Raw genomic sequence first — 22,301 nt, 5'->3', positions numbered from 1 at the left:
ATTTCTGGGGGGAATCACCATCCCTTAACTCAAGCTGTATTACAGAGTAATAGTGATAAAAACTGTATGGTATTGGTACAGAGACAGACAGATAGACCAGTGGAATAGAATTGCAGACCCAGAATGAACCCACACATCTAAGGTCACTTGTTCTTTGAGAAAAGAGCTAAAGCCAGTGGAAAAAGAGGTAGCATTTTCAACAAATGGTGCTGGTTCAACTGGAGGTCAGCATGTACAAGAATGCAAATCGCTCCGATCTAATCGCTGTGTACAAAACTCAAGTCTAAATGGATCAAAGATCTCCACATTAAATCAGATATAGTCAAACTAATAGAAGAAAAAGTGGGGAAGAGCCTTGAAAACATGGGCACTGGGGGAAATTTACTGAACAGAACACCAATGGCTTATGCTCTAAGATCAAGAATCGACAAATGGGACCTCATAAAATTGCAAAGCTTCTCTAACCAATTGGAAAAAGATCTTTACCCATCCAACACCCAAGAGAGAGCTAATATTCAATATATACAAAGTACTCAAGAAGTTAGACTCCAGAGAGTCAAATAACCCAGGGCTCCAATTGCATATGTAGTATAAAATAGCCTTGTTGAGGTACCAGTGGAAGGGGAAGCCCTTGGTCTTGCCAAGGTTGGACCCCAACTGAAGAGGAATATGGGGGGGGGCAATAAGGGGGAATACCCTATGGGGGGGGAAGGAGAGGGAATGGGGACTTCAGGAAACTGGGAAGTGGAATAACATTTGAAATATAAAGAATATATCTAATAAAAAATTTTTAAAAAATGGGGTACAGAGCTAAACAACGAATTCTCAGCTGAGGAATGTCAAATGGCTCAGAAGTACCTAAAGAACTATTCAACATCATTAGTCATCAGGGAAATACAAATCAAAACAAGCCTGAGACTCCACCTCACACCAGTCAGAATGTCTAAAATTAAAAAAAAAAAACTCAGGTGATAATAGATGTTGGTGAGGATGTGGAGAAAGAGGAACACTCCTCCATTGTTGGTGGGACTGCAAGCTGCTACAACCACTCTGGAAATCAGTCTGGAAGTTCCTCAGAAAATTAGACATAAACCTACTTGAGGACCCAGCTATACCTCTCCTGGGCATATACCCAAAAGATGTTCCAATATACAACAAAGATACAAGTTCCACTATGTTCATTAGCAGTCTTATTTATAATAGCCAGAAGCTAGAAACCCAGATGTCCTTCAACAGAAGAATGGATACAGAAAATGTGGTACATCTACACAATGGAATACTATGCATCTATTAAAAATGATCACTTCATGAAATTCATAGGCAAATGGATGGAACTAGAAAATATCCTGAGTGAGGTAACACAATCACAAAAAAAAAAACAAAAAAAAAACCATACATGGTATGCACTCATTGATAAGTGGGTATTAGCCCAAAAGCTCGGATTACAAAATTATATGAAGCTCAAGAAGGAAGACCAAAGTGTGATGCATTAGTCCTTAAAAGAGGGAACAAAGATATCCGTAGGATACATAGAATACAGAGACAAAGTTTGGAGCAGAGACTGAAGGAATGGCCATTCAGAGCCTGCTCCACCTGAGGATACAGCCCATATACATATAGCCTCCCAATATCCCAACGCCCAGACAATATGGCTGATGCTAAGAAGTGCATGCTGACAAGAGCCTGATATAGCTGTCTCCTGGGAGGCTCTTCCAGAGCATGACAAATACAGAGGCGAATGCTCACAGCAAACCATTGAACTGAGAATGGGGTCCCCATTCAAGGAATTAGAGAAAAGGATTGAAGGAAGGAGCTGAAGGAGCTCACAACCCCATAGGAACAACAATGACAACAACCAGAGCTCCCAGGGACTAAACCACTACCCAAAGAGTACACATGGAGAGACCCATGGACCCAGCTGCCTATGTAGCAGAGGATAGCCTTGTTGGGCATCAATGGGAGGAGAAGCCCTTGGTCCTACCAAGGTTGGACCTCCAGTGCAGGTGAATGTCAGGGTGGGGAGGTGGGAAAAGGTGGGTGAGTGGGGAAACACCCTCACAGAAGAAGGGAGTAGGGAGATGGAATACAGGGTTTATGGACAGGAAACAGGGAAAGGGGATAACAATTGAAATGTAAATAAAAAAATTTCAGTAAAAAAAAGGGCTGGAGAGATGGCTCAGTGGTTAAGAACACTGGACTACTCTTCCAGAGGTCCTGAGTTCAATTCCCAGCAACCACATGGTGGTTCACAACCATCTGTAAAGAGATCCGATGCCCTCTTCTGGTGTATCTGAAGACAGCTACAGTGTACTTATATATAATAAATGAATACATTTTTTAAAAAAAAAGTAAAAAAAAAAAATTCCAAACTAATTCAACTAACAGTTCTAAAATAATCAACATATAACTTTTGTTCTTGGGTAATCCCAACATCAGTTCCAAACTCATTTGCAATAAAAGGGAGGAAGTTTTATTCAAATTTAAAAGTGACTCAACAATCATAGAACCAGATACTTTTAACCTATATAAAAGTTGTTTTTATATTTCTAGCTTTCAGCAAAACATAGTAAATAGAACCTAAATATTATAAGCTCAACAGTCAACCATGAAAGGATAAAATATGTACTTTTACAAGTCATTCTTATAATATTTTTTATATAAAACAGTCAAGGTATTCTTGTATCGGCAAGCACGATTTTGTTTTTCCACAACCACCATCTTAAGAATAATTTAGTGCTTTCCCCCCTTTTATGATACTCTTACAGTTAAAAAGAAAATGTTACACTTCTACCTATGGATAACATTTGCTTTCTTTACTACGTGTTCGAAGGAAACTTGTGACAGGAAGGTAGTATCCAAAAGGAAAACAAAACCAACTATCTTATAACTACAATGAAACTAAAAGCACAAGCTTAGCTCTCTTAACACCCTTTTGGATAGCAACTGGAGTGCTTTATTATTATCAGTTCCTGAAAAAAAGTTAAAACTTAGAGTTTAATGACATAAGATTGTCTAACACATTTTTAAATGATATAGAAAACTAATAGGTTGAATTAGTTATTAGGAAAACAGAAGCTAAGTTCATTGCACGTCTCCCCAGTTGTTCCACCACTGGTGTCTCTTGTCAATTTTAGGCTATTCTACTACTTATCGAAGCAACTGTTCTGATCCTGGCCATCCTGGTCATATGGTACTTGAATTTTGCTGTTTGACTATGTAAAGACTCTGTGGTGATACTGTACATTTTTTTTTTGAACATACGTACCTAAAGTAACCAAGGTTTGGGAAGGGCTAAACCCAGAACTATAGCAAAAGGCTTAAAGAAGAAAATAAAACATCTCACACCTGTAGTTCTATCACATGGAATATTGAAGCAGAAAGTCTGAAGCCAGCTTAAGTTAGAGAGTTACACAGTGAGCTCTGTGTCATCTGGGACTGTGGAATAGGACCCTTACTAATAATGTCTTATCAAACTAAACACTGGAAGATGGAAATATCTCAGTGTCTAAATATTTGAAAATGACTGGTTTATTGAAATTATTATATATTACATAGATCCAATTTAGTAATCCCTTTCAAAATTCGATGAGATTCTTCACAAAAATTAAAACAAAATCCATTTGAAAGCACAAAATACTCCAAATAACCAAAGCAATCTTCAGCTGAAAGAGCAATTGCTAAAGGTATCGGAATACCTAGCTTCAAATTGTATCTCAGACAAAAACAATGTGGTACCGGAAGAATAACAGACAAACAGACCAAAAGAAGATAATATAATAAAGAGCCCCCAAGGAAACTCATGCAGCTACAGTCAAGTGACTTTTGAAGAAAGTGCCCCAAACATTTATTGGAGGAAAGTAGCCTTGTCAATAAATGATGCTGGTAAATCTGATTTGGAAGAAAAAGGTAGGGAAAAATTATGTAGTTACACTAAAATCTCAAAAAATTAAATACATAAATGAAATCAAGACTGAAGATTTAATACTCTGAAAGTACAAGGATGGGGAAGGTACTGTTTGAGACATAATACGTAATTACTTTGTGAAAGGGTATAAACAACTTAGAAAGTAACAATAAAAAATAAAGAAATAGAATTAAATAAAATTTAAAAGCTGCATAAAAATAATCATCTCAATGATGGAGCAGGCTGTAGAAAATCTTTGCCAACTATAAATCAGAGAACAATAAAATTCATAAAGTTAAAGAATTAAAAAAATTACTCATCTCCCAAATCAATCAATAAGTGGCCAATTTGAATGGAACAGACAGTTTTCAAAAGGCCAGTAAGTACATTAAAATAATCTTAAATATCCTTAACAAGGAGGAAAATGCAAATCAAAACTAAACTGAGGCTTCACTACATACCAGTTAGAATGGCAACCATCAAGAAAACTGCAAATGCTGAGAGGACAAAGGCAAAAAAGCGCACTTAAACCCTGCTGGTGGGAATGTCCAAGTAGTGTAGGCCACTTTGGAAATCAGTATCCAGGCTTCAAAAAACTAAAATCAGAACTAACATATGACCTTTCTTCACTCCTGGGAATATACCTAAAGAACGCAAACCAGCTCAGAAAAAGCTATACATACATCCTAGTTAAATTAAGGTTTCTTTTGCTATGGTGGAACACCATGATCAAAACGACTTGGGGAAGAAAGGGCTTATGCTTCCAAATTACTCTTCTTGATATTAAAAATTCAGGACAGAAACTCAAACAGGGTAGGAACCTGGAGGCAGGAGCTGATGCAGAAAACATGAAGGGGTGCTGCTTACTAGCTTGCTCCTTTTGTCTTGCTTTGCCTGCTTTCTTATAGAACCGAGGACCACCCACCCAGGAATGGCAACCGATATTTGTTCCTGGATTCAGAACCTTTATTTGAATGAGGAAGTCTTTAAGGATCTCATCATCACATTCTATACTACTTGTTAAAATTCAGTGCTACCTTTCACACCAATCTCTGATGTTCAGCACTGATCCAGGTCTTCACAAAAGTTCAGACCTCAGGTAGCTTGTATAAACACAGCCAGCAGCAAGAAGAAGCAAGTCCTCTTACCTGCATTTGTCCAAGAGCCTTCACCATAAGGCCAAATGTTAACTAAAAAGTGTTCATCTAATAGCAAGGATCCTTCTTATCTTCAAAAGGGTTTTTTTAAAAATCACAGTTTAAAAAGCGCACACACACACACACACACACACACACACACACACACACACACACACACACACACACAAAGTTAGGTCCATACTGGGAGAAAAGAATCCATTATTATTTTCATTCTAATATAGTAAAGTGATGGCCATGATAGCACTTCTACAAAGTTATGGTAGGTGACCTAATTTTATTGAGTATGAAATACATTTACCATGGCAAAGATGAAAATCCTATACCATTTTCCTAAAGTCTAAACTAGATAGAAAAAAAAATCTTAAATAGTTAATGTTCAAGTGAAATACACTGAAAGTTTCTGGCAGCAGAGGGGACAGAGGAACATTGGAGAGTTACAAAATACTTGCATTAACAGGGTAGTTCCCTAAGTGGTCCCAGGCATTCTCTCCATTTCTCCTTGTAATTGAGATAAAAGGGTATGCTGTCCTGAGTTAGGAAGAAGCTGGCTAGTCCAGTCCAATCCTAGTTCTTCACACAGAAAAGGACATCCTCCAACACCCCACGGCACTGATTACAGCTACCTGAGAATGGAACCGGGACCAGATTTTTCAAGTGCCCTACACAGCAGTACAAATGGGTCATGCATAGTCAAAACTTGATCTGGAACTTTCCTGAACCTTGAGAGATTGGTTCGTTAAGAACGTGAAGTTTCTGTTGTCCATATTTAAAAATTAGTAAATTTGAAGTAGGTAACAAAACAGTAAACCCATTCCACATTGCCCGGCATCTTTTTAATGAAAAACTAAAGAAGCAATGCAACAAAAACAAACTTAAAAAAAAAAAAGATATAAATCCAATAACCTGCTTCTTGGTTTTACAACATACGTATCATTTTCTTTCTTACCTTGTCTATTCTATCTGGGCGATTAGTAGCTGCCAAAACTGTCACATTTTTTAGCTGTTCAATTCCATCCATTTCCGTTAACAGCTGAGCCAAAACACGATCTGCAACATTCCCGGCACCTGAAGAACTGGTATTTTGAAAAAGGTTTTAAAAATCTTCTTTCTATCCCCCTAAATACCACATTTAATATTTTAAAATTTCTTTATAAGAAAACAATGTATCTGATTGCAAATGTATGCCTGACAACTCATTAGTAACTGAATTATATCAAAAATTATATCCAGATAATTTCCTTTCCTAATCATCAAACATGCTGATTTTTTTTCTCTAACACTAAAATGGTAAATGAAAATTGAACTGGAAAGTGAGACATAAAGTTATTCCAACCAGTTCATCAAACACACAAAGAATTAAAATTAGTCAAAACTTACGTCTGCTACATATTGACAGGGATAGGTAGGAAAAGAAATGTATATAGTATGATATAGACTCAGAGGAAGGCTGAGTTACATGCTCAGAATTTTTCTGCATATCACACAACAAAAGAGAAGTCACTAATATTTCTAGATACATGGAAATTATCAAGCATTTAAAAAATACAGCAAGCAGGCAGATAGTTGGTGTCATCCTAATTTCTTGCTGGGCAACATTCACAATCACAATTTTTTCAGATCTATGCAGACTTTTGAATTACTTACTCTGTGAAATGAAAAAGCATTGTATGTTAACAGAGATATTCAGTGAAATATGCTTGAAAAGGATAGAAAACAATACAGGGTTTTTCTCTACCATGGGATGAATGCTACCTTTACCTTACTTAGCTCCTGTGACAGAGCACCCTGTATAACCAGCGTGCAGCATAATTACTGACAGGACTCAGATTTCAACATACAGTACAAGCTCCAAAACTCGACTGACTATCCACAAGACAGATCCTCTTATCCACAACTTTCAAGTGGACATGAGGTGTTTTATGTAACTGCTCATTCCAAGTTTTAATTTCCAGTGATCCTATGCAGTATTTAAGCTCTCCAAGATCAGAGAGTATATGGAGAACCTAAGGCCTAATCCCTAGAGAACAGCCGACCATTAGGTAAATAGATCTGCTATCTAAGTAAACTTTTAACATTTTAAATAGTCTTTATTTTTCACAACAATCTATATAAAATAACCTTTTCAAGAGTCTTTAACAATGAAATTATCAAAGATACTTTGAGTTCATAAATACTAGATGAATAAAGTTAAAGCAACCCCCCACAAAATACCCAAATGTCAATCAATAAAACTTACAAATTAAAAAACAATAGAAAAATCAATATAGTCAAACGTAGTTAAAAAAAAAAATCAACAACATCTGTACACATATATTAATAATAAAACAAAACCCACTTAGGTATTCTGCCACAGTATACCAAATAGATTAATTATTTTAAAAATTAAACACAACATGGAAGGGCTCAGCACAGTACTTAGCACAAATTACCAAAAGGCAGCAGTTATAGACACCATCATTATAATTATGACCCTCACTGACTTCCCTTAAAGATACCACAAGGAACGGAAATGGAGTCTGGCCCATAAATATTTTCTCTTTTTCAAAAAAGTATGGATATGGCTAGAGATACAGATTAGCAAGAGTGTTTGTCTTGCATACCCAAACCTTGGGTTGATCTTCAGAATACACAACCCTTCAAACACATTAAACAAACAAACAAACAAAAAAAAAAAACAAAAACAAAAAAACCAGGAGATGAAAAAGAAGAAGAGAAGGAGTAAGGAGTAAGAGGCAATGGCAAAGTGAACATAATTGAAGGTTTTCAGAATCTCAGAAATAACACAGGTTGGGACAGATTCATTCAAATCAATTGTCAGTTCCCTACAGAGCCTTCATTACAACATAGTAGAAAGTATCCCTTCATCTTGCTAATGGAAACCATCAATCTCATACTACAAACAGCTCCCCTGACCTGTTTTGTAACACCCAGGCATGACTGGAATGATCAGCCTATATCCAATATAAGACCAAAAGCCCCTTGTTACTAGGTGTTTAAGTAGACCATATATTTGTCATATACTTACAGAGTTCTTTACATTTAATCTTATACTTTATTTCATGTTCAAATACAGTATCTTGGCTCCTTATGAGTTTTCAAGGCATGACTTATTTTGGATAGTATGATTTACTTACATATTTTTTAGAAAGTCTTACAATGTAAAAACGATTTAAAAAAAAAAATCCCTCCAAACCTGACAACATATTTTCAATAGCACTTTATAAGACTGTATACTTAGATACAAAAATACTTTACCCAGGAAATAAACTGTATTTAAAAAAATCCCTACTCTTTTGGCTTCTTGGATCTAAACCAACAGTTCTCTTCACTTAATTAAAAAAAGAAATCTTGGAGGATCCTGGGGTTAGTTATGGTTTTTGTTCTTTTGTTTTTTTTTTTTTTGAAAGGAACTTAGATTTTCAGAAGGAGAATTATACATAGCATTTGTATGTGATGATTCAGGATTATAACCTATAAGCTATTAGATTGGTCCACACATAACATTTGGACCTAGTACTTATCAACTTATAAACAAACAAACAAACAAAAAGCAGTATTAGATTTCTCTACTGAAAAAAAGTAAGTGTAAAAGAATGGCCCTTGAGCATAAAGTAATATGCTTTAAAGTAAAGTCTTTTCTACAAAATGAATTAGTATTATTCATAATTAGCAGCCATCTTTTTCAAAGTATTTTCTCATCAGCCTAAGAAGTGTGGTGTTCCAGTTGAAGAAAAGTGAAAATTTTAAGAGCATGTGCCCTGCTCTTATGGAGGACCTAGGTTCAGCTACCAGTACCCTTGTCAGGTGGCTTACAACTGCTTGTAACTCACATGCACATACCCATAGACGCAAGTGCGTGTACACACACACACACACACACACACACACACACACACACACGCACGCGCGCGCACAAGTACACATACACATAACTAAAAATACAAATAAATGTTTTTAAAAAGAAGCATAACCTTTATTCCCTTGCTACCGTTTGTCAATTCTTCTGTTACTCGTAGCTATATACAAAGAGTACCAATCACCTGTGTATCCTTAGCACAAATGACAAGGTTTTCAGTTCAGGCTTATTACTTCTCAATTTAGTTTGCACAAAAACGTCTGGCTCTTTTCATTGCTCTTATTTTGTTGTTCAGCTTTGCTTAGCATTCTATTCTATTTTGAGCCCATTGTCAGGGTGAATTACTGCAAAGCTTCTAAGATTCTTTATTAAAAAAAATTATAAATAGAAAATCTATTTACCAATAACATGGTATGCCAAAATACCATGAGCATAAGCTGGACTCTTCCCTCAAGTACCAGACTGAATAAAAATAAACAGCCCCTTTTACCCTGTAGCCTTTATTCTTACTATTAGTCAATATTTGATTATTCTATTGTGTACCTATATGCACTGTGCTGGATACCTGCAAGAGGATGAAAGAAACATTATGGCTCTCTTGAGGACTTGGTTAATTGTAATGTACGAAACTGATACATTAAGCAAGCTAAGTATGTGTCCTATCAGATCCAAAATCTCATAAAACTATACTATTATGTACAGGAAACCATTTAGTATTATTAATTACAGCATATATGTTAAGAAATTTACTATTGATATCTCTTGTTACATCCACATAGGAAAAGATAACTACCTAATTACTATTTGTTATAGAAACAAATGGTTGTTTAATGTTAAAATTAAGAGGGGAATTCTACTAAAACATACCAATACCAAACCCGACAGACACTGACACTACTTTTGTGCTAAATGTTCCTCAGCCGTAACTTATTAATGCGTGTGACCAATGAATCTTCCTTAGTGAAGCCTCCCTCCCCTGACTTATCTTTGGTGAATATATTAAATAATATCTTTGGAAAATGATAGTTTGCATGTTTCTTCACTTTGTATTACAATATTTAGAAATGCTGATATGTAAACTTTCCATGTGCATTTACATTTAAATAACATTTAGTATGAACTAATGATGTCTAGTATTGTGCTGAAATAAAGAGAAAATGTAAAAGAAAAAGGGGGGGAGTCTTCAACACTGATTATATGTATAATTTTTGTTCTTTACTTCCACATAGCCATTGAGACCTAGTTTGCAAATAACTTGGTGAAAACTTTTCATAGGCCTTGAAAACATCCTGGTTAACGTTGAAAAACATCAGTAGGAAACCAAAACTATAAAACTGACATCCTAAGAAATCAGAGCGAAAAAGCTTAAACACAAATATTTAGTTATATACAAATATTTAAATCACTAAAATATAAAATTTTACTATCTGCTAGAGAAAGGCAAAACAGCATTAAAAAGCATTCAGCAACAAAAAATACTGAAGTCAGACACTTCTAATACAGTAATTCCTCTTTCCTTTCACAAGTCAAAACCTCTATCCAAATTATTCTCAGAAAACATACAATGGCATGAGAAATTTAATATAATCAAAAGAATAATATTAAAACACAGAATAAAACAAACTAGCAAATCATACTGTCGATTTGGTAAGCCAATCATTTATTTTCCACTATTACTTACTCTACAGCAACAGAGAACTAGATGAAAAAGAAAATAATAGTTTATTAACTAATCTTGTCATAGAAATCTTGTCATTTGTTGAGCCAGAAATTTGGCTCAGGGGTAGAGCCCATGCACAGCAAGCACAAACTCTTGGGGTAATCCCCAGAACCAAAAGAAAAAGGGCAGAAATGATGTATTTTCAAAGAAAGATGACTAGCGTGATTATTATGGTAATTTCTGAAAAACTGACTATATCACAGTAACAATACATTTGAAGTGTTCTAGTACTTAGAACCCTATGAGCATCTTGATAGCAAGGGTCATCAAGCAAATTTAAAGAAAATTTTCTAAAATTCACATTTTCAGCCCAATCATTTTAGATAATTTACCTTCTATTTTATTGTGAGACATTTATTCTAAGGAACTCTACAAGTCTATAAAATATCTTTTTTCCTCTCCCAGAAAGTTTTTTATATTGAAGTTGTTTTAAGATGAGATCTTTCTGTTTTAACACAAAGCTAGAAACATGATAATAAGATTTTTGTGTGGGTCATATAGCAGCAGCTTTTATAATGTTCTATTATACCAAATAATTATATTTAATTAAATTTTGTTTTCACCTTTAACTAAATATTTTTATCATTACTATTACTTCTAGTATGTAGCACTAAAAGACCTTTGTAGATAAACTAAAAGTTAACTCAAATGCTTCAATTGTATCAGTGTCTTATCCAGTTGTATAGGAAATGATTATACAAAGTGATTAGATGAAATAAATGGGTAAAGGAGAAGTTAACTGCACAGATATAAAAATAGTTTCTAGAAAAAATTGTTACAGATTACTTTTGCATAAAATATTAATGCTATTATTGAATATGCTAATATTTAACGTTTCTTACCTGCCCCTTTCAACAGCCAAGGCATCAAGTTCATCAAAAAAGATAATGGAAGGTGCCACTGCTCTTGCTTTACGGAATACCTAGTGAAAGAGTAACAGAGCAGACCAGATTAGCAAATGCCTGAAAAAAAAAAAATCACAAAGCTAGTTTCCTATTGAAAATCATTTAAAAATCAAATCTATCATACAGAAAACTACCAGCCTGTGATTTCTTCATGTATACCTTTAACAGATACCCAAAGCAATATAGTAATTTAAAAGTAATTTCTTTAGTGGTCAATAGACTAAAAATAAATATAGTACAGGAGGGAGACCAGTTAAGTGATCAGAGAAATCCCATTAAAACCCAGCTCCACCAAGTGTTATGTGAGCTTCAGCAGACAAATTTACTTATCCAGACCTCAATTTTCCACATTCAGAAAATGAAGGCAGTAATAATACGGAGCTCAGAAGATAAGGAAGTGAGTAACAAACAATGCATAAAACATTTGGCTTGATACCTGGAACTCAAATAATATATAATATCATAAAACATTAAAAGAGCTATATAAAATGCTCATATTTCTCATAATCATACTTCTTTTAAGAATGTATACTTAAATGTTTAGACAAAACCTAGGCAAGAAAAAGTGGCCAGATCTCATAGGACTGTGGATGGCTTGTCCACAAACCAAGGAAAGCACTAAAGTCAGTCAGCATTTACCTGAAGAACAATCTAAGGAAGGATGTGTGGAAATAAGCTTGGAAGAAGGCAGTACAGGCAGAAAAGCATCCAGATATGTATCTCTTATAACTATTCCGTTATTTCTGTTCATGTGTTACATGATCATGAAGATAAAGGTGCCAGTTCAAATATTAGTAAATACTGCCTTTCTTTATGCTGTCATTATCAACTAATACTTTAAAAATAGTATCATTATCTACACTTTAAAACAGAAATGACAAAACATGATTTTAAATAAATTCTTGCAACAAAACATTTGAATCCCATCCTTACAAACACCCCATGTCTATTCGTGTGTTCTTGTTTTACAGAGTTTCTATGAACATGTGGGACACTGTGCGAGACAGGTGAGCATCTGTTTAGGAAAATCATGGCATGTGATCAAATGGTGACTCTAGTTGCCCTAACTTGGCCCAACAGCTAGAATGAAGAAGCATTAATAGACAGGAAGTAGAATTAAAAGTCTGACTTTAAAGTCAGCTGACAGAAAGAAAATACATTGACTAAACCACTAGGCAAAAGTAAGGTCAAGTCAGTAAGATGGAAATTTTCTTTTGGTTCTTTTTTTTTTTTTTTCCGGAGCTGGGGACCGAACCCAGGGCCTTGCGCTTCCTAGGTAAGCGCTCTACCACTGAGCTAAATCCCCAGCCCCCGGAAATTTTCAAATATGAGGCTTAGTCATGATAAAAAACTATCTAATGTAAAGGCTTAAAATCCCATACATAGATTTACTGCCCTTCATAAAGACAAATATTTCGTTCACTTACAGGAAAAAATGAGAAAAAGATAGTAGTTCTTAAAAATAATTTTGGGTAAAAATAAAAGTTAGGATAGTATGATAGATAAGAACAAACACAAAATTGCATTTTAAATAATAAAATAGTATTTGCTTGCAGAAGAATCAGACCACTTTCCATTACGCAAATTTAATAGAAACTACATAGAAGGATAGAACAGTGCTTCTCTCATGGTATAAACTTCTTACCTCTCTAACTGCTCTTTCAGATTCACCAACATACTTATTCATTAATTCAGGCCCCTGCAGAGAAAAAAAAACAAACAATAAAAACAAGGGTCAATGTCTTTATACACTCAATTATATTTTCTTTTTATAAAGGAAGAAAATATACAAAAAAGAAAATAAGCAAATGAAATCATTTATTTAAATTAATTCCCTTAGCATGCTTACTTCCTTTGGGTGTTATATACACCTAAAAGATTAAGGCCAAATGTTGTAAAGCCACAAATCAATACCGAAGGTTGTAACTAAACATGTTTTATAACAACTTGTTCTCTACCTAATATCCACTTGTGGACAGTTTTATGACACACCGGGCATGGTGTAGGCACCAAAGACAGAACAAGCTAATTTACAAGACCTACAAAGAAGTCACAACTGTAGATTCCTAAGCCCAATCACATCTGTTTATTAGTTTATACCTAAATCTTTAGATTAGATTAATAGCCCTATCAGATAAGAAGTGAAGCCATCAAAAACATTCTTCTTACAGTTCTATGATAAACTCTAAAAACTAAGCAAACAGATAAAGATTCATGCAATATATGATATTTCTACAAAGTCCATAAGTGGACTGTCAACACTACACTCAATACGACTCAATACTAGGCCAATAGACACTTCTTTTTTTTTTTTTTAACTTTTTTTTTTTTTTTATTAACTTGAGTATTTCTTATATACATTTCGAGTGTTATTCCCTTTCCCGGTATCCGGGCAAACATCCCCCTTGCCCCTCCCCTTCCATATGGGTGTTCCCCTCCCAACCCTCCCCACATTGCCACCCTCCCCCCACCAGTCTAGTTCACTGGGGGTTCAGTCTTAGCAGGACCCAGGGCTTCTCCTTCCACTGGTGCTCTTACTAGGATATTCATTGCTACCTATGAGGTGAGAGTCCAGGGTCAGTCCATGTATAGTCTTTAGGTAGTGGCTTAGTCCCTGGAAGCTCTGGTTGCTTAGCATTGTTGTACATATGGGGTCTCGAGCCCCTTCAAGATCTTCCAGTTCTTTCTCTGATTCCTTCAACGGGGGTCCTATTCTCAGTTCAGTGGTTTGCTGCTGGCATTCGCCTCTGTGTTTGCTGTATTCTGGCTGTGTCTCTCAGGAGCGATCTACATCCGGCTCCTGTCGGTCTGCACTTCTTTGCTTCATCCATCTTGTCTAATTGGGTGGCTGTATATGTATGGGCCACATGTGGGACAGGCTCTGAACGGGTGTTCCTTCATTCTCTGTTTTAATCTTTGCCTCTCTCTTCCCTGCCAAGGGTATTCTTGTTCCCCTTTTAAAGAAGGAGTGAAGCATTCACATTTTGATCATCGTCTTGAGTTTCATTTGTTCAAGGTATCTAGGGTAATTCAAGCATTTGGGCTAATAGCCACTTATCAATGAGTGCATACCATGTATGTCTTTCTGTGATTGGGTTAGCTCACTCAGGATGATATTTTCCAGTTCCAACCATTTGCCTACGAATTTCATAAACTCGTTGTTTTTGATAGCTGAGTAATATTCCATTGTGTAGATGTACCACATTTTCTGTATCCATTCCTCTGTTGAAGGGCATCTGGATTCTTTCCAGCTTCTGGCTATTATAAATAAGGCTGCAATGAACATAGTGGAGCACGTGTCTTTTTTATATGTTGGGGCATCTTTTGGGTATATGCCCAAGAGAGGTATAGCTGGATCCTCAGGCAGTTCAATGTCCAATTTTCTAAGGAACCTCCAGACTGATTTCCAGAATGGTTGTACCAGTTTGCAATCCCACCAACAATGGAGGAGTGTTCCTCTTTCTCCACATCCTCGCCAGCATCTGTTGTCCCCTGAGTTTTTGATCATAGCCATTCTCACTGGTGTGAGGTGAAATCTCAGGGTTGTTTTGATTTGCATTTCCCTTATGACTAAAGATGTTGAACATTTCTTTAGGTGTTTCTCATCCATTTGGCATTCCTCAGCTGTGAATTCTTTGTTTAGCTCTGAACCCCATTTTTTAATAGGGTTATTTGTTTCCCTGCGGTCTAACTTCTTGAGTTCTTTGTATATTTTGGATATAAGGCCTCTATCTGTTGTAGGATTGGTAAAGATCTTTACCCAATCTGTTGGTTGCCGTTTTGTCCTAACCACAGTGTCCTTTGCCTTACAGAAGCTTTGCAGTTTTATGAGATCCCATTTGTCGATTCTTGATCTTAGAGCGTAAGCCATTGGTGTTTTTTTTAGGAAATTTTTTCCAGTGCCCATGTGTTCCAGATGCTTCCCTAGTTTTTCTTCTATTAGTTTGAGTGTGTCTGGTTTGATGTGGAGGTCCTTGATCCACTTGGACTTAAGCTTTGTACAGGATGATAAGCATGGATCGATCTTCATTCTTCTACATGTTGACCTCCAGTTGAACCAGCACCATTTGCTGAAAATGCTGTCTTTTTTCCATTGGATGGTTTTGGCTCCTTTGTCAAAAATCAAGTGACCATAGGTGTGTGGGTTCATTTCTGGGTCTTCAATTCTATTCCATTGGTCTATCTGTCTGTCTCTGTACCAATACCATGCAGTTTCTATCACTATTGCTCTGTAATACTGCTTGAGTTCAGGGATAGTGATTCCCCCTGAAGTCCTTTTATTGTTGAGGATAGTTTCAGCTATCCTGGGTTTTTTATTATTCCAGATGAATTTGCAAATTGTTCTGTCTAACTCTTTGAAGAATTGGATTGGTATTTTGATGGGGATTGCATTGAATCTGTAGATTGCTTTTGGTAAAATGGCCATTTTTACTATATTAATCCTGCCAATCCATGAGCATGGGAGATCTTTCCATCTTCTGAGGTCTTCTTCAATTTCCTTCTTCAGTGTCTTGAAATTCTTATTGTACAGATCTTTTACTTGCTTTGTTAAAGTCACTCCGAGGTACTTTATATTATTTGCGACTATTATGAAGGGTGTCGTTTCCCTAATTTCTTTCTCGGCTTGTTTCTCTTTTGTATAGAGGAAGGCAACTGATTTATTTGAGTTAATTTTATACCCAGCCACTTTGCTGAAGTTGTCTATCAGCTTTAGTAGTTCTCTGGTGGAACGTTTGGGATCACTTAAATATACTATCATATCATCTGCAAATAGTGATATTTTGACTTCTTCTTTTCCGATCTGTATCCCCTTGACCTCCTTTTGTTGTCTGATTGCTCTGGCTAGAACTTCAAGAACTATATTGAATAAGTAGGGAGAGAGTGGGCAGCCTTGTCTAGTCCCTGATTTTAGTGGGATTGCTTCAAGTTTCTCTCCATTTAGTTTAATGTTAGCAACTGGTTTGCTGTATATGGCTTTTACTATGTTTAGGTATGGGCCTTGAATTCCTATTCTTTCCAGGACTTTTATCATGAAGGGGTGTTGAATTTTGTCAAATGCTTTCTCAGCGTCTAATGAAATGATCATGTGGTTTTGTTCTTTCAGTTTGTTTATATAATGGATCACGTTGATGGTTTTCCGTATATTAAACCATCCCTGCATGCCTGGGATGAAGCCTACTTGGTCATGGTGGATGATTGTTTTGATGTGCTCTTGGATTCGGTTTGCCAGAATTTTGTTGAGTATTTTTACGTCAATATTCATAAGGAAAATTGGTCTGAAGTTCTCTTTCTTTGTTGTGCGTTTGTGTGGTTTAGGTATAAGAGTAATTGTGGCTTCGTAGAAGGTATTCGGTAGTGATCCATCTGTTTCAATTTTGTGGAATAGTTTGGATAATATTGGTATGAGGTCTTCTATGAAGGTTTGATAGAATTCTGCACTAAACCCGTCTGGACCTGGGCTCTTTTTGGTTGGGAGACCTTTAATGACTGCTTCTATTTCCTTAGGAGTTATGGGGTTGTTTAACTGGTTTATCTGTTCCTGATTTAACTTCAGTACCTGGTATCTGTCTAGGAAATTGTCCATTTCCTGAAGATTTTCAAGTTTTGTTGAATATAGGTTTTTATAGTAAGATCTGATGATTTTTTGAAGTTCCTCTGAATCTGTTGTTATGTCTCCCTTTTCATTTCTGATTTTTTTAATTTGGACACATTCTCTGTGTCCTCTCGTTAGTCTGGCTAAGGGTTTATCTATCTTGTTGATTTTCTCAAAGAACCAACTTTTGGTTCTGTTGATTCTTTCTATGGTCCTTTTTGTTTCTACTTGGTTGATTTCAGCTCTGAGTTTGATTATTTCCTGCCTTCTACTCCTCCTGGGTGTATTTGCTTCTTTTTGTTCTAGAGCTTTTAGGTGTGCTGTCAAGCTGCTGACATATGCTCTTTCCTGTTTCTTTCTGCAGGCACTCAGCGCTATGAGTTTTCCTCTTAGCACAGCTTTCATTGTGTCCCATAAGTTTGGGTATGTTGTACCTTCATTTTCATTAAATTCTAAAAAGTTTTTAATTTCTTTATTTCTTCCTTGACCAGGTTATCATTGAGTAGAGCATTGTTCAATTTCCAAGTATATGTGGGCATTCTTCCTTGATTGTTATTGAAGACCAGCTTTAGGCCGTGGTGGTCCGATAGCACGCATGGGATTATTTCTATCTTTCTGTACCTGTTGAGGCCCGTTTTTGGACCAATTATATGGTCAATTTTGGAGAAAGTACCATGAGGAGCTGAGAAGAAGGTATATCCTTTTGCTTTAGGATAGAATGTTCTATAAATATCCGTTAAGTCCATTTGGCTCATGACTTCTCTTAGTCTGTCTACATCTCTGTTTAATTTCTGTTTCCATGATCTGTCCATTGATGAGAGTGGGGTGTTGAAATCTCCTACTATTATTGTGTGAGGTGCAATGTGTGTTTTGAGCTTTAGTAAGGTTTCTTTTACATATGTCGGTGCCCTTGTATTTGGGGCATAGATATTTAGGATTGAGAGTTCATCTTGGTGGATTTTTCCTTTGATGAATATGAAGTGTCCTTCCTTATCTTTTTTGATGCCTTTTAGTTGAAAATTGATTTTATTTGATATTAGAATGGCTACTCCAGCTTGCTTCTTCTGACCATTTGCTTGGAAAATTGTTTTCCAGCCTTTCACTCTGAGGTAATGTCTGTCTTTGTCTCTGAGGTGTGTTTCCAGTAGGCAGCAGAATGCAGGGTCCTCGTTGCGTATCCAGTTTGTTAATCTATGTCTTTTTATTGGGGAGTTAAGGCCATTGATGTTGAGAGATATTAAGGAATAGTGATTATTGCTTCCCGTTATATTCATATTTGGATGTGAGGTTATGTTTGTGTGCTTTCATTCTCTTTGTTTTGTTGCCAAGACGATTAGTTTCTTGCTTCTTCTAGGGTATAGCTTGCCTCCTTATGTTGGCCTTTACCATTTATTATCGTTTGTAGTGCTGGATTTGTAGAAAGATATTGTGTAAATTTGGTTTTGTCATGGAATATCTTGGTTTCTCCATCTATGTTAATTGAGAGTTTTGCAGGATACAGTAACCTGGGCTGGCATTTGTGTTCTATTAGGGTCTGTATGACATCAGTCCAGGATCTTCTGGCCTTCATAGTTTCTGGCGAGAAGTCTGGTGTGATTCTGATAGGTCTGCCTTTATATGTTACTTGACGTTTTTCCCTTACTGCTTTTAATATTCTTTCTTTATTTTGTGTGTTTGGTGTTTTGACAATTATGTGACGGGAGGTGTTTCTTTTCTGGTCCAATCTATTTGGAGTTCTGTAGGCTTCTTGTATGCCTATGGGTATCTCTTTTTTTAGGTTAGGGAAGTTTTCTTCTATGATTTTTTGAAGATATTTACTGGTCCTTTGAGCTGGGAGTCTTCACTCTCTTCTATACCTATTATCCTTAGGTTTGATCTTCTCATTGAGTCCTGGATTTCCTGTATGTTTTGGACCAGTAGCTTTTTCTGCTTTACATTATCTTTGACAGTTGAGTCAATGATTTCTATGGAATCTTCTGCTCCTGAGATTCTCTCTTCCATCTCCTGTATTGTGTTGGTGATGCTTGTATCTACGGCTCCTTGTCTTTTCCTTTGGTTTTCTATATCCAGGGTTGTTTCCATGTGTTCTTTCTTGATTGCTTCTATTTCCATTTTTAATTCCTTCAACTGTTTGATTGTGTTTTCCTGGAATTCTTTCAGGGATTTTTGCGATTCCTCTCTGTAGGCTTCTACTTGTTCTCTAAGGGAGTTCTTCACGTCTTTCTTGAAGTCCTCCAGCATCATGATCAAATATGATTTTGAAACTAGATCTTGCTTTTCTGGTGTGTTTGGATATTCCATGTTTGTTTTGGTGGGAGAATTGGGCTCCGATGATGCCATGTAGTCTTGGTTTCTGTTGCTTGGGTTCCTGCGCTTGCCTCTTGCCATCAGATTATCTCTAGTGTTACTTTGTTCTGCTATTTCTGACAGTGGCTAGACTGTCCTATAAGCCTGTGTGTCACGAGTGCTGTAGACCTGTTTTCCTCTCTTTCAGTCAGTTATGGGGACAGAGTGTTCTGCTTTCGGGCGTGTAGTTTTCCCTCTCTGCAGGTCTTCAGCTGTTCCTGTGGGCCTGTGTCTTGAGTTCACCAGGCGGGGGACTGCCCAAGGGCTCTCTGTGACGGCAGCAACCAGGAAGACCTGTGCCACCCCTTCCAGGAGCTTCAGTGCACCAGGGTTCCAGATGGCCTTTGGTGTTTTCCTCTGGTGTCCGAGATGTATGTACAGAGAGCAGTCTCTTCTGGTTTCCCAGGCTTGTCTGCCTCTCTGAAGGTTCCGCTCTCCCTCCCACGGGATTTGGGTGCAGAGAACTGTTTATCTGGTCTGTTACCCTCAGGTTCCCGCGGTGTCTCAGGCAGGGGTCCTGCCGCTCCTGGGCCCTCCCCCACGGGAGCCCAGAGGCCTTATACAGTTTCCTCTTGGGCCAGGGATGTGGGCAGGGGTGGGCAGTGTTGGTGGTCTCTTCCGCTCTGCAGCCTCAGGAGTGCCCACCTGACCAGGCGGTGATGTCTCTTTCCCACGGGTTCTGGGAGCAGAGAGCTGCTTCGGGCCGGGATCCGAGGGCCCAATAGACACTTCTTTGTCACTTCCCTTGCCAGGAGTCTCAGGACCACCCACGTGGTTAACCACTCCAGAATCATACTCTCAGAACCACCCTTGTAATACAGCTCCATAGGGTCTGGCTGCTTTCTGCTGTCCAAATCTGAACTGCCTTTTAGTTATCTATTTCTTTCTTGTCTCCAGGTATTCTTTGAGAGAAATCAAACTCTTATCAAATTGTACTAATCAGCTTTAGCAAGAGAATTCCTGACCTCCCTGTGCAAGCAGAAATTAATTACTTTAATATAATTAAATATTTTTGGTTTCCACAGATAACAGACTCACATATTATTATTACTCTTCTTTTTTTGGAAAAAAAAAAAACCTTAAAAATGGCAAAGTTATTGTTAGAAGTCTGGACCAAAACAATCTGCAAGTTAGATTTAGGCTGAAAACTACAGCCTACTATAGATTTATTCATTATAATTTTAAAAAGCTCATTTATTCAAAATCATCTACAATATAAATGCTGTGACTATTAGAGAGAAAACCCAGGCTTCAATATATTGACGATATATGAGATACTGAGAAAAATCAGTATGTGTAACAATAAAACCCTGCAATTTTAAATCATCTAGTACATATCCAATGGTCATAACTTCTAAGTACATACACACTCTAAGAAGACCATTACCTACACACAAGGAAACACATCAAGGACTAGTACTAATACAGTAAGTATAGCAATAAAAACAAAACCTGAAAAAAAAAATCACTAAATGTAGCTGTAAGGTCCTCATTAAGTAGAAGCTCCATTAAGTGTCAAGGTGTGAGTGGAAGACATGGAAGAGAAAGACTAGAAGCAAAGGCAGCAAGGAAGTTACTCTAAGACTACAGAAGTACTTACTACCTTGCACCTGTTCAAGCAGTGAGTGTTCGGAATGTTTCGACAGAAAATTTAACGATGGTGTTACATTTCTAACCTCCCCACTGATTAGTAAGATTATATTGTATGATTTCATCTGCCAGGATTGGTTCTATACTCCACCAGTATAATGAAGAATAAGGACTGTCCTTTTATGGTATGACAAAAGTGCTTTTCACTGACATGTGCTACTTTAAAATTTCCTAAACATGACCACAGAAAGGCATTTCAAGCTTCAAGCAATAAGCACAATGGATTTTTTTGGTAGAGGCAGGATATAGTAAAAAAAAAAAACTGATGCAGATTTTATTCAGTTTAGGGCAACTATTTAGGCAAAGGTCAGACAAAGATCAAAAGGGAAACTGATGGATTCACTGGTTTTATTGCATGTGTACACCAATTCAGCATTATTCCTGCTATTTTGGTAAACACTATCCATAAAATGAAAGGGTATGATATAAAATACTAATATAATGAAGACCTTTCAAAATACAGGCATAATAAACACGGCCTTTTAATCATCTAGTTTAAGAGGAGTTAGAGAATGTGGAGAAAGATCTTTACTCTTTTATAAGTAATGCTTCTAAAGAAGGCAATTCAATATCAATATTAGAAAGAATACTATGATGATTTTGTATTCTCTTCTAAATAAAATTCAGTATCTTAGCACTGTTAGCAAAAATATTAACACTGTAAATTCATTGTATAAATAGACTTGATGACATATGGGAAATGTGAAATCATGCCAAACAGTTGAAACATCTGAGGACCCTTCATTCCATTACCATGTAGAAGCAGACCACCAAAACCCCAGGGAAGAAACAAAGGAAGGTGATAGGAGAGAATAGCAGAGGAGGGGAGCAGATGAGAAGAGACAGATATGAAAGTTTAACCTAAAAATTTAGCAATATGAAAAAACTGGGCCGGAATAATTCAAGCCAGGTATTACTAACGAGTAAAAGCATTAACGTAAGACTGTTGGGCCTCAAAAGAGCATATGGTTTTGTATTAAAGTACAGGCTTATGCCAGCATAATGTAATACAGAATGCTAAAACTGTTACACTAAACTGCTCAAGACATCAATAAATGAAGGCAGTTTTATTACCAAGGGAGGCTACTTTGAGGTTGAAGTTCAAGTTGTTAAAATTCACTATATTCTAGTACAAATTTACAAAAGTTTATATTCAGTTGTAAAGAC

The 22,301-nt window shown here is 36.6% G+C and overlaps 1 protein-coding gene across 4 annotated transcripts in view; it reads right to left on the bottom strand.

Annotated features, from left to right (window-relative positions):
- Afg2a (AAA ATPase AFG2A) overlaps positions 1-22,301 on the bottom strand; it is a 191,026-nt gene that overhangs the window by 129,224 nt on the left and 39,501 nt on the right. For all 4 annotated transcript variants that reach the window (XM_087626275.1, NM_001415082.1, XM_087626279.1 and 1 more), the window contains 3 exon segments: positions 13,191-13,244; positions 11,483-11,562; positions 6,011-6,137 (listed from right to left, as the gene is read on the bottom strand). In XM_087626275.1, coding sequence (XP_087482401.1) covers positions 6,011-6,137; positions 11,483-11,562; positions 13,191-13,244 — 261 coding nt within the window.

The sequence above is a fragment of the Rattus norvegicus genome, chromosome 2 (genome assembly GCF_021556685.1).
Source record: "Rattus norvegicus strain SHRSP/BbbUtx chromosome 2, alternate assembly SHRSP_T2T, whole genome shotgun sequence".
Lineage (NCBI taxonomy): Eukaryota > Metazoa > Chordata > Mammalia > Rodentia > Muridae > Rattus > Rattus norvegicus.
The sequence above is the reverse complement of the archived record's forward strand: the minus strand, read 5'-3'. Positions and strand labels throughout refer to the sequence as shown.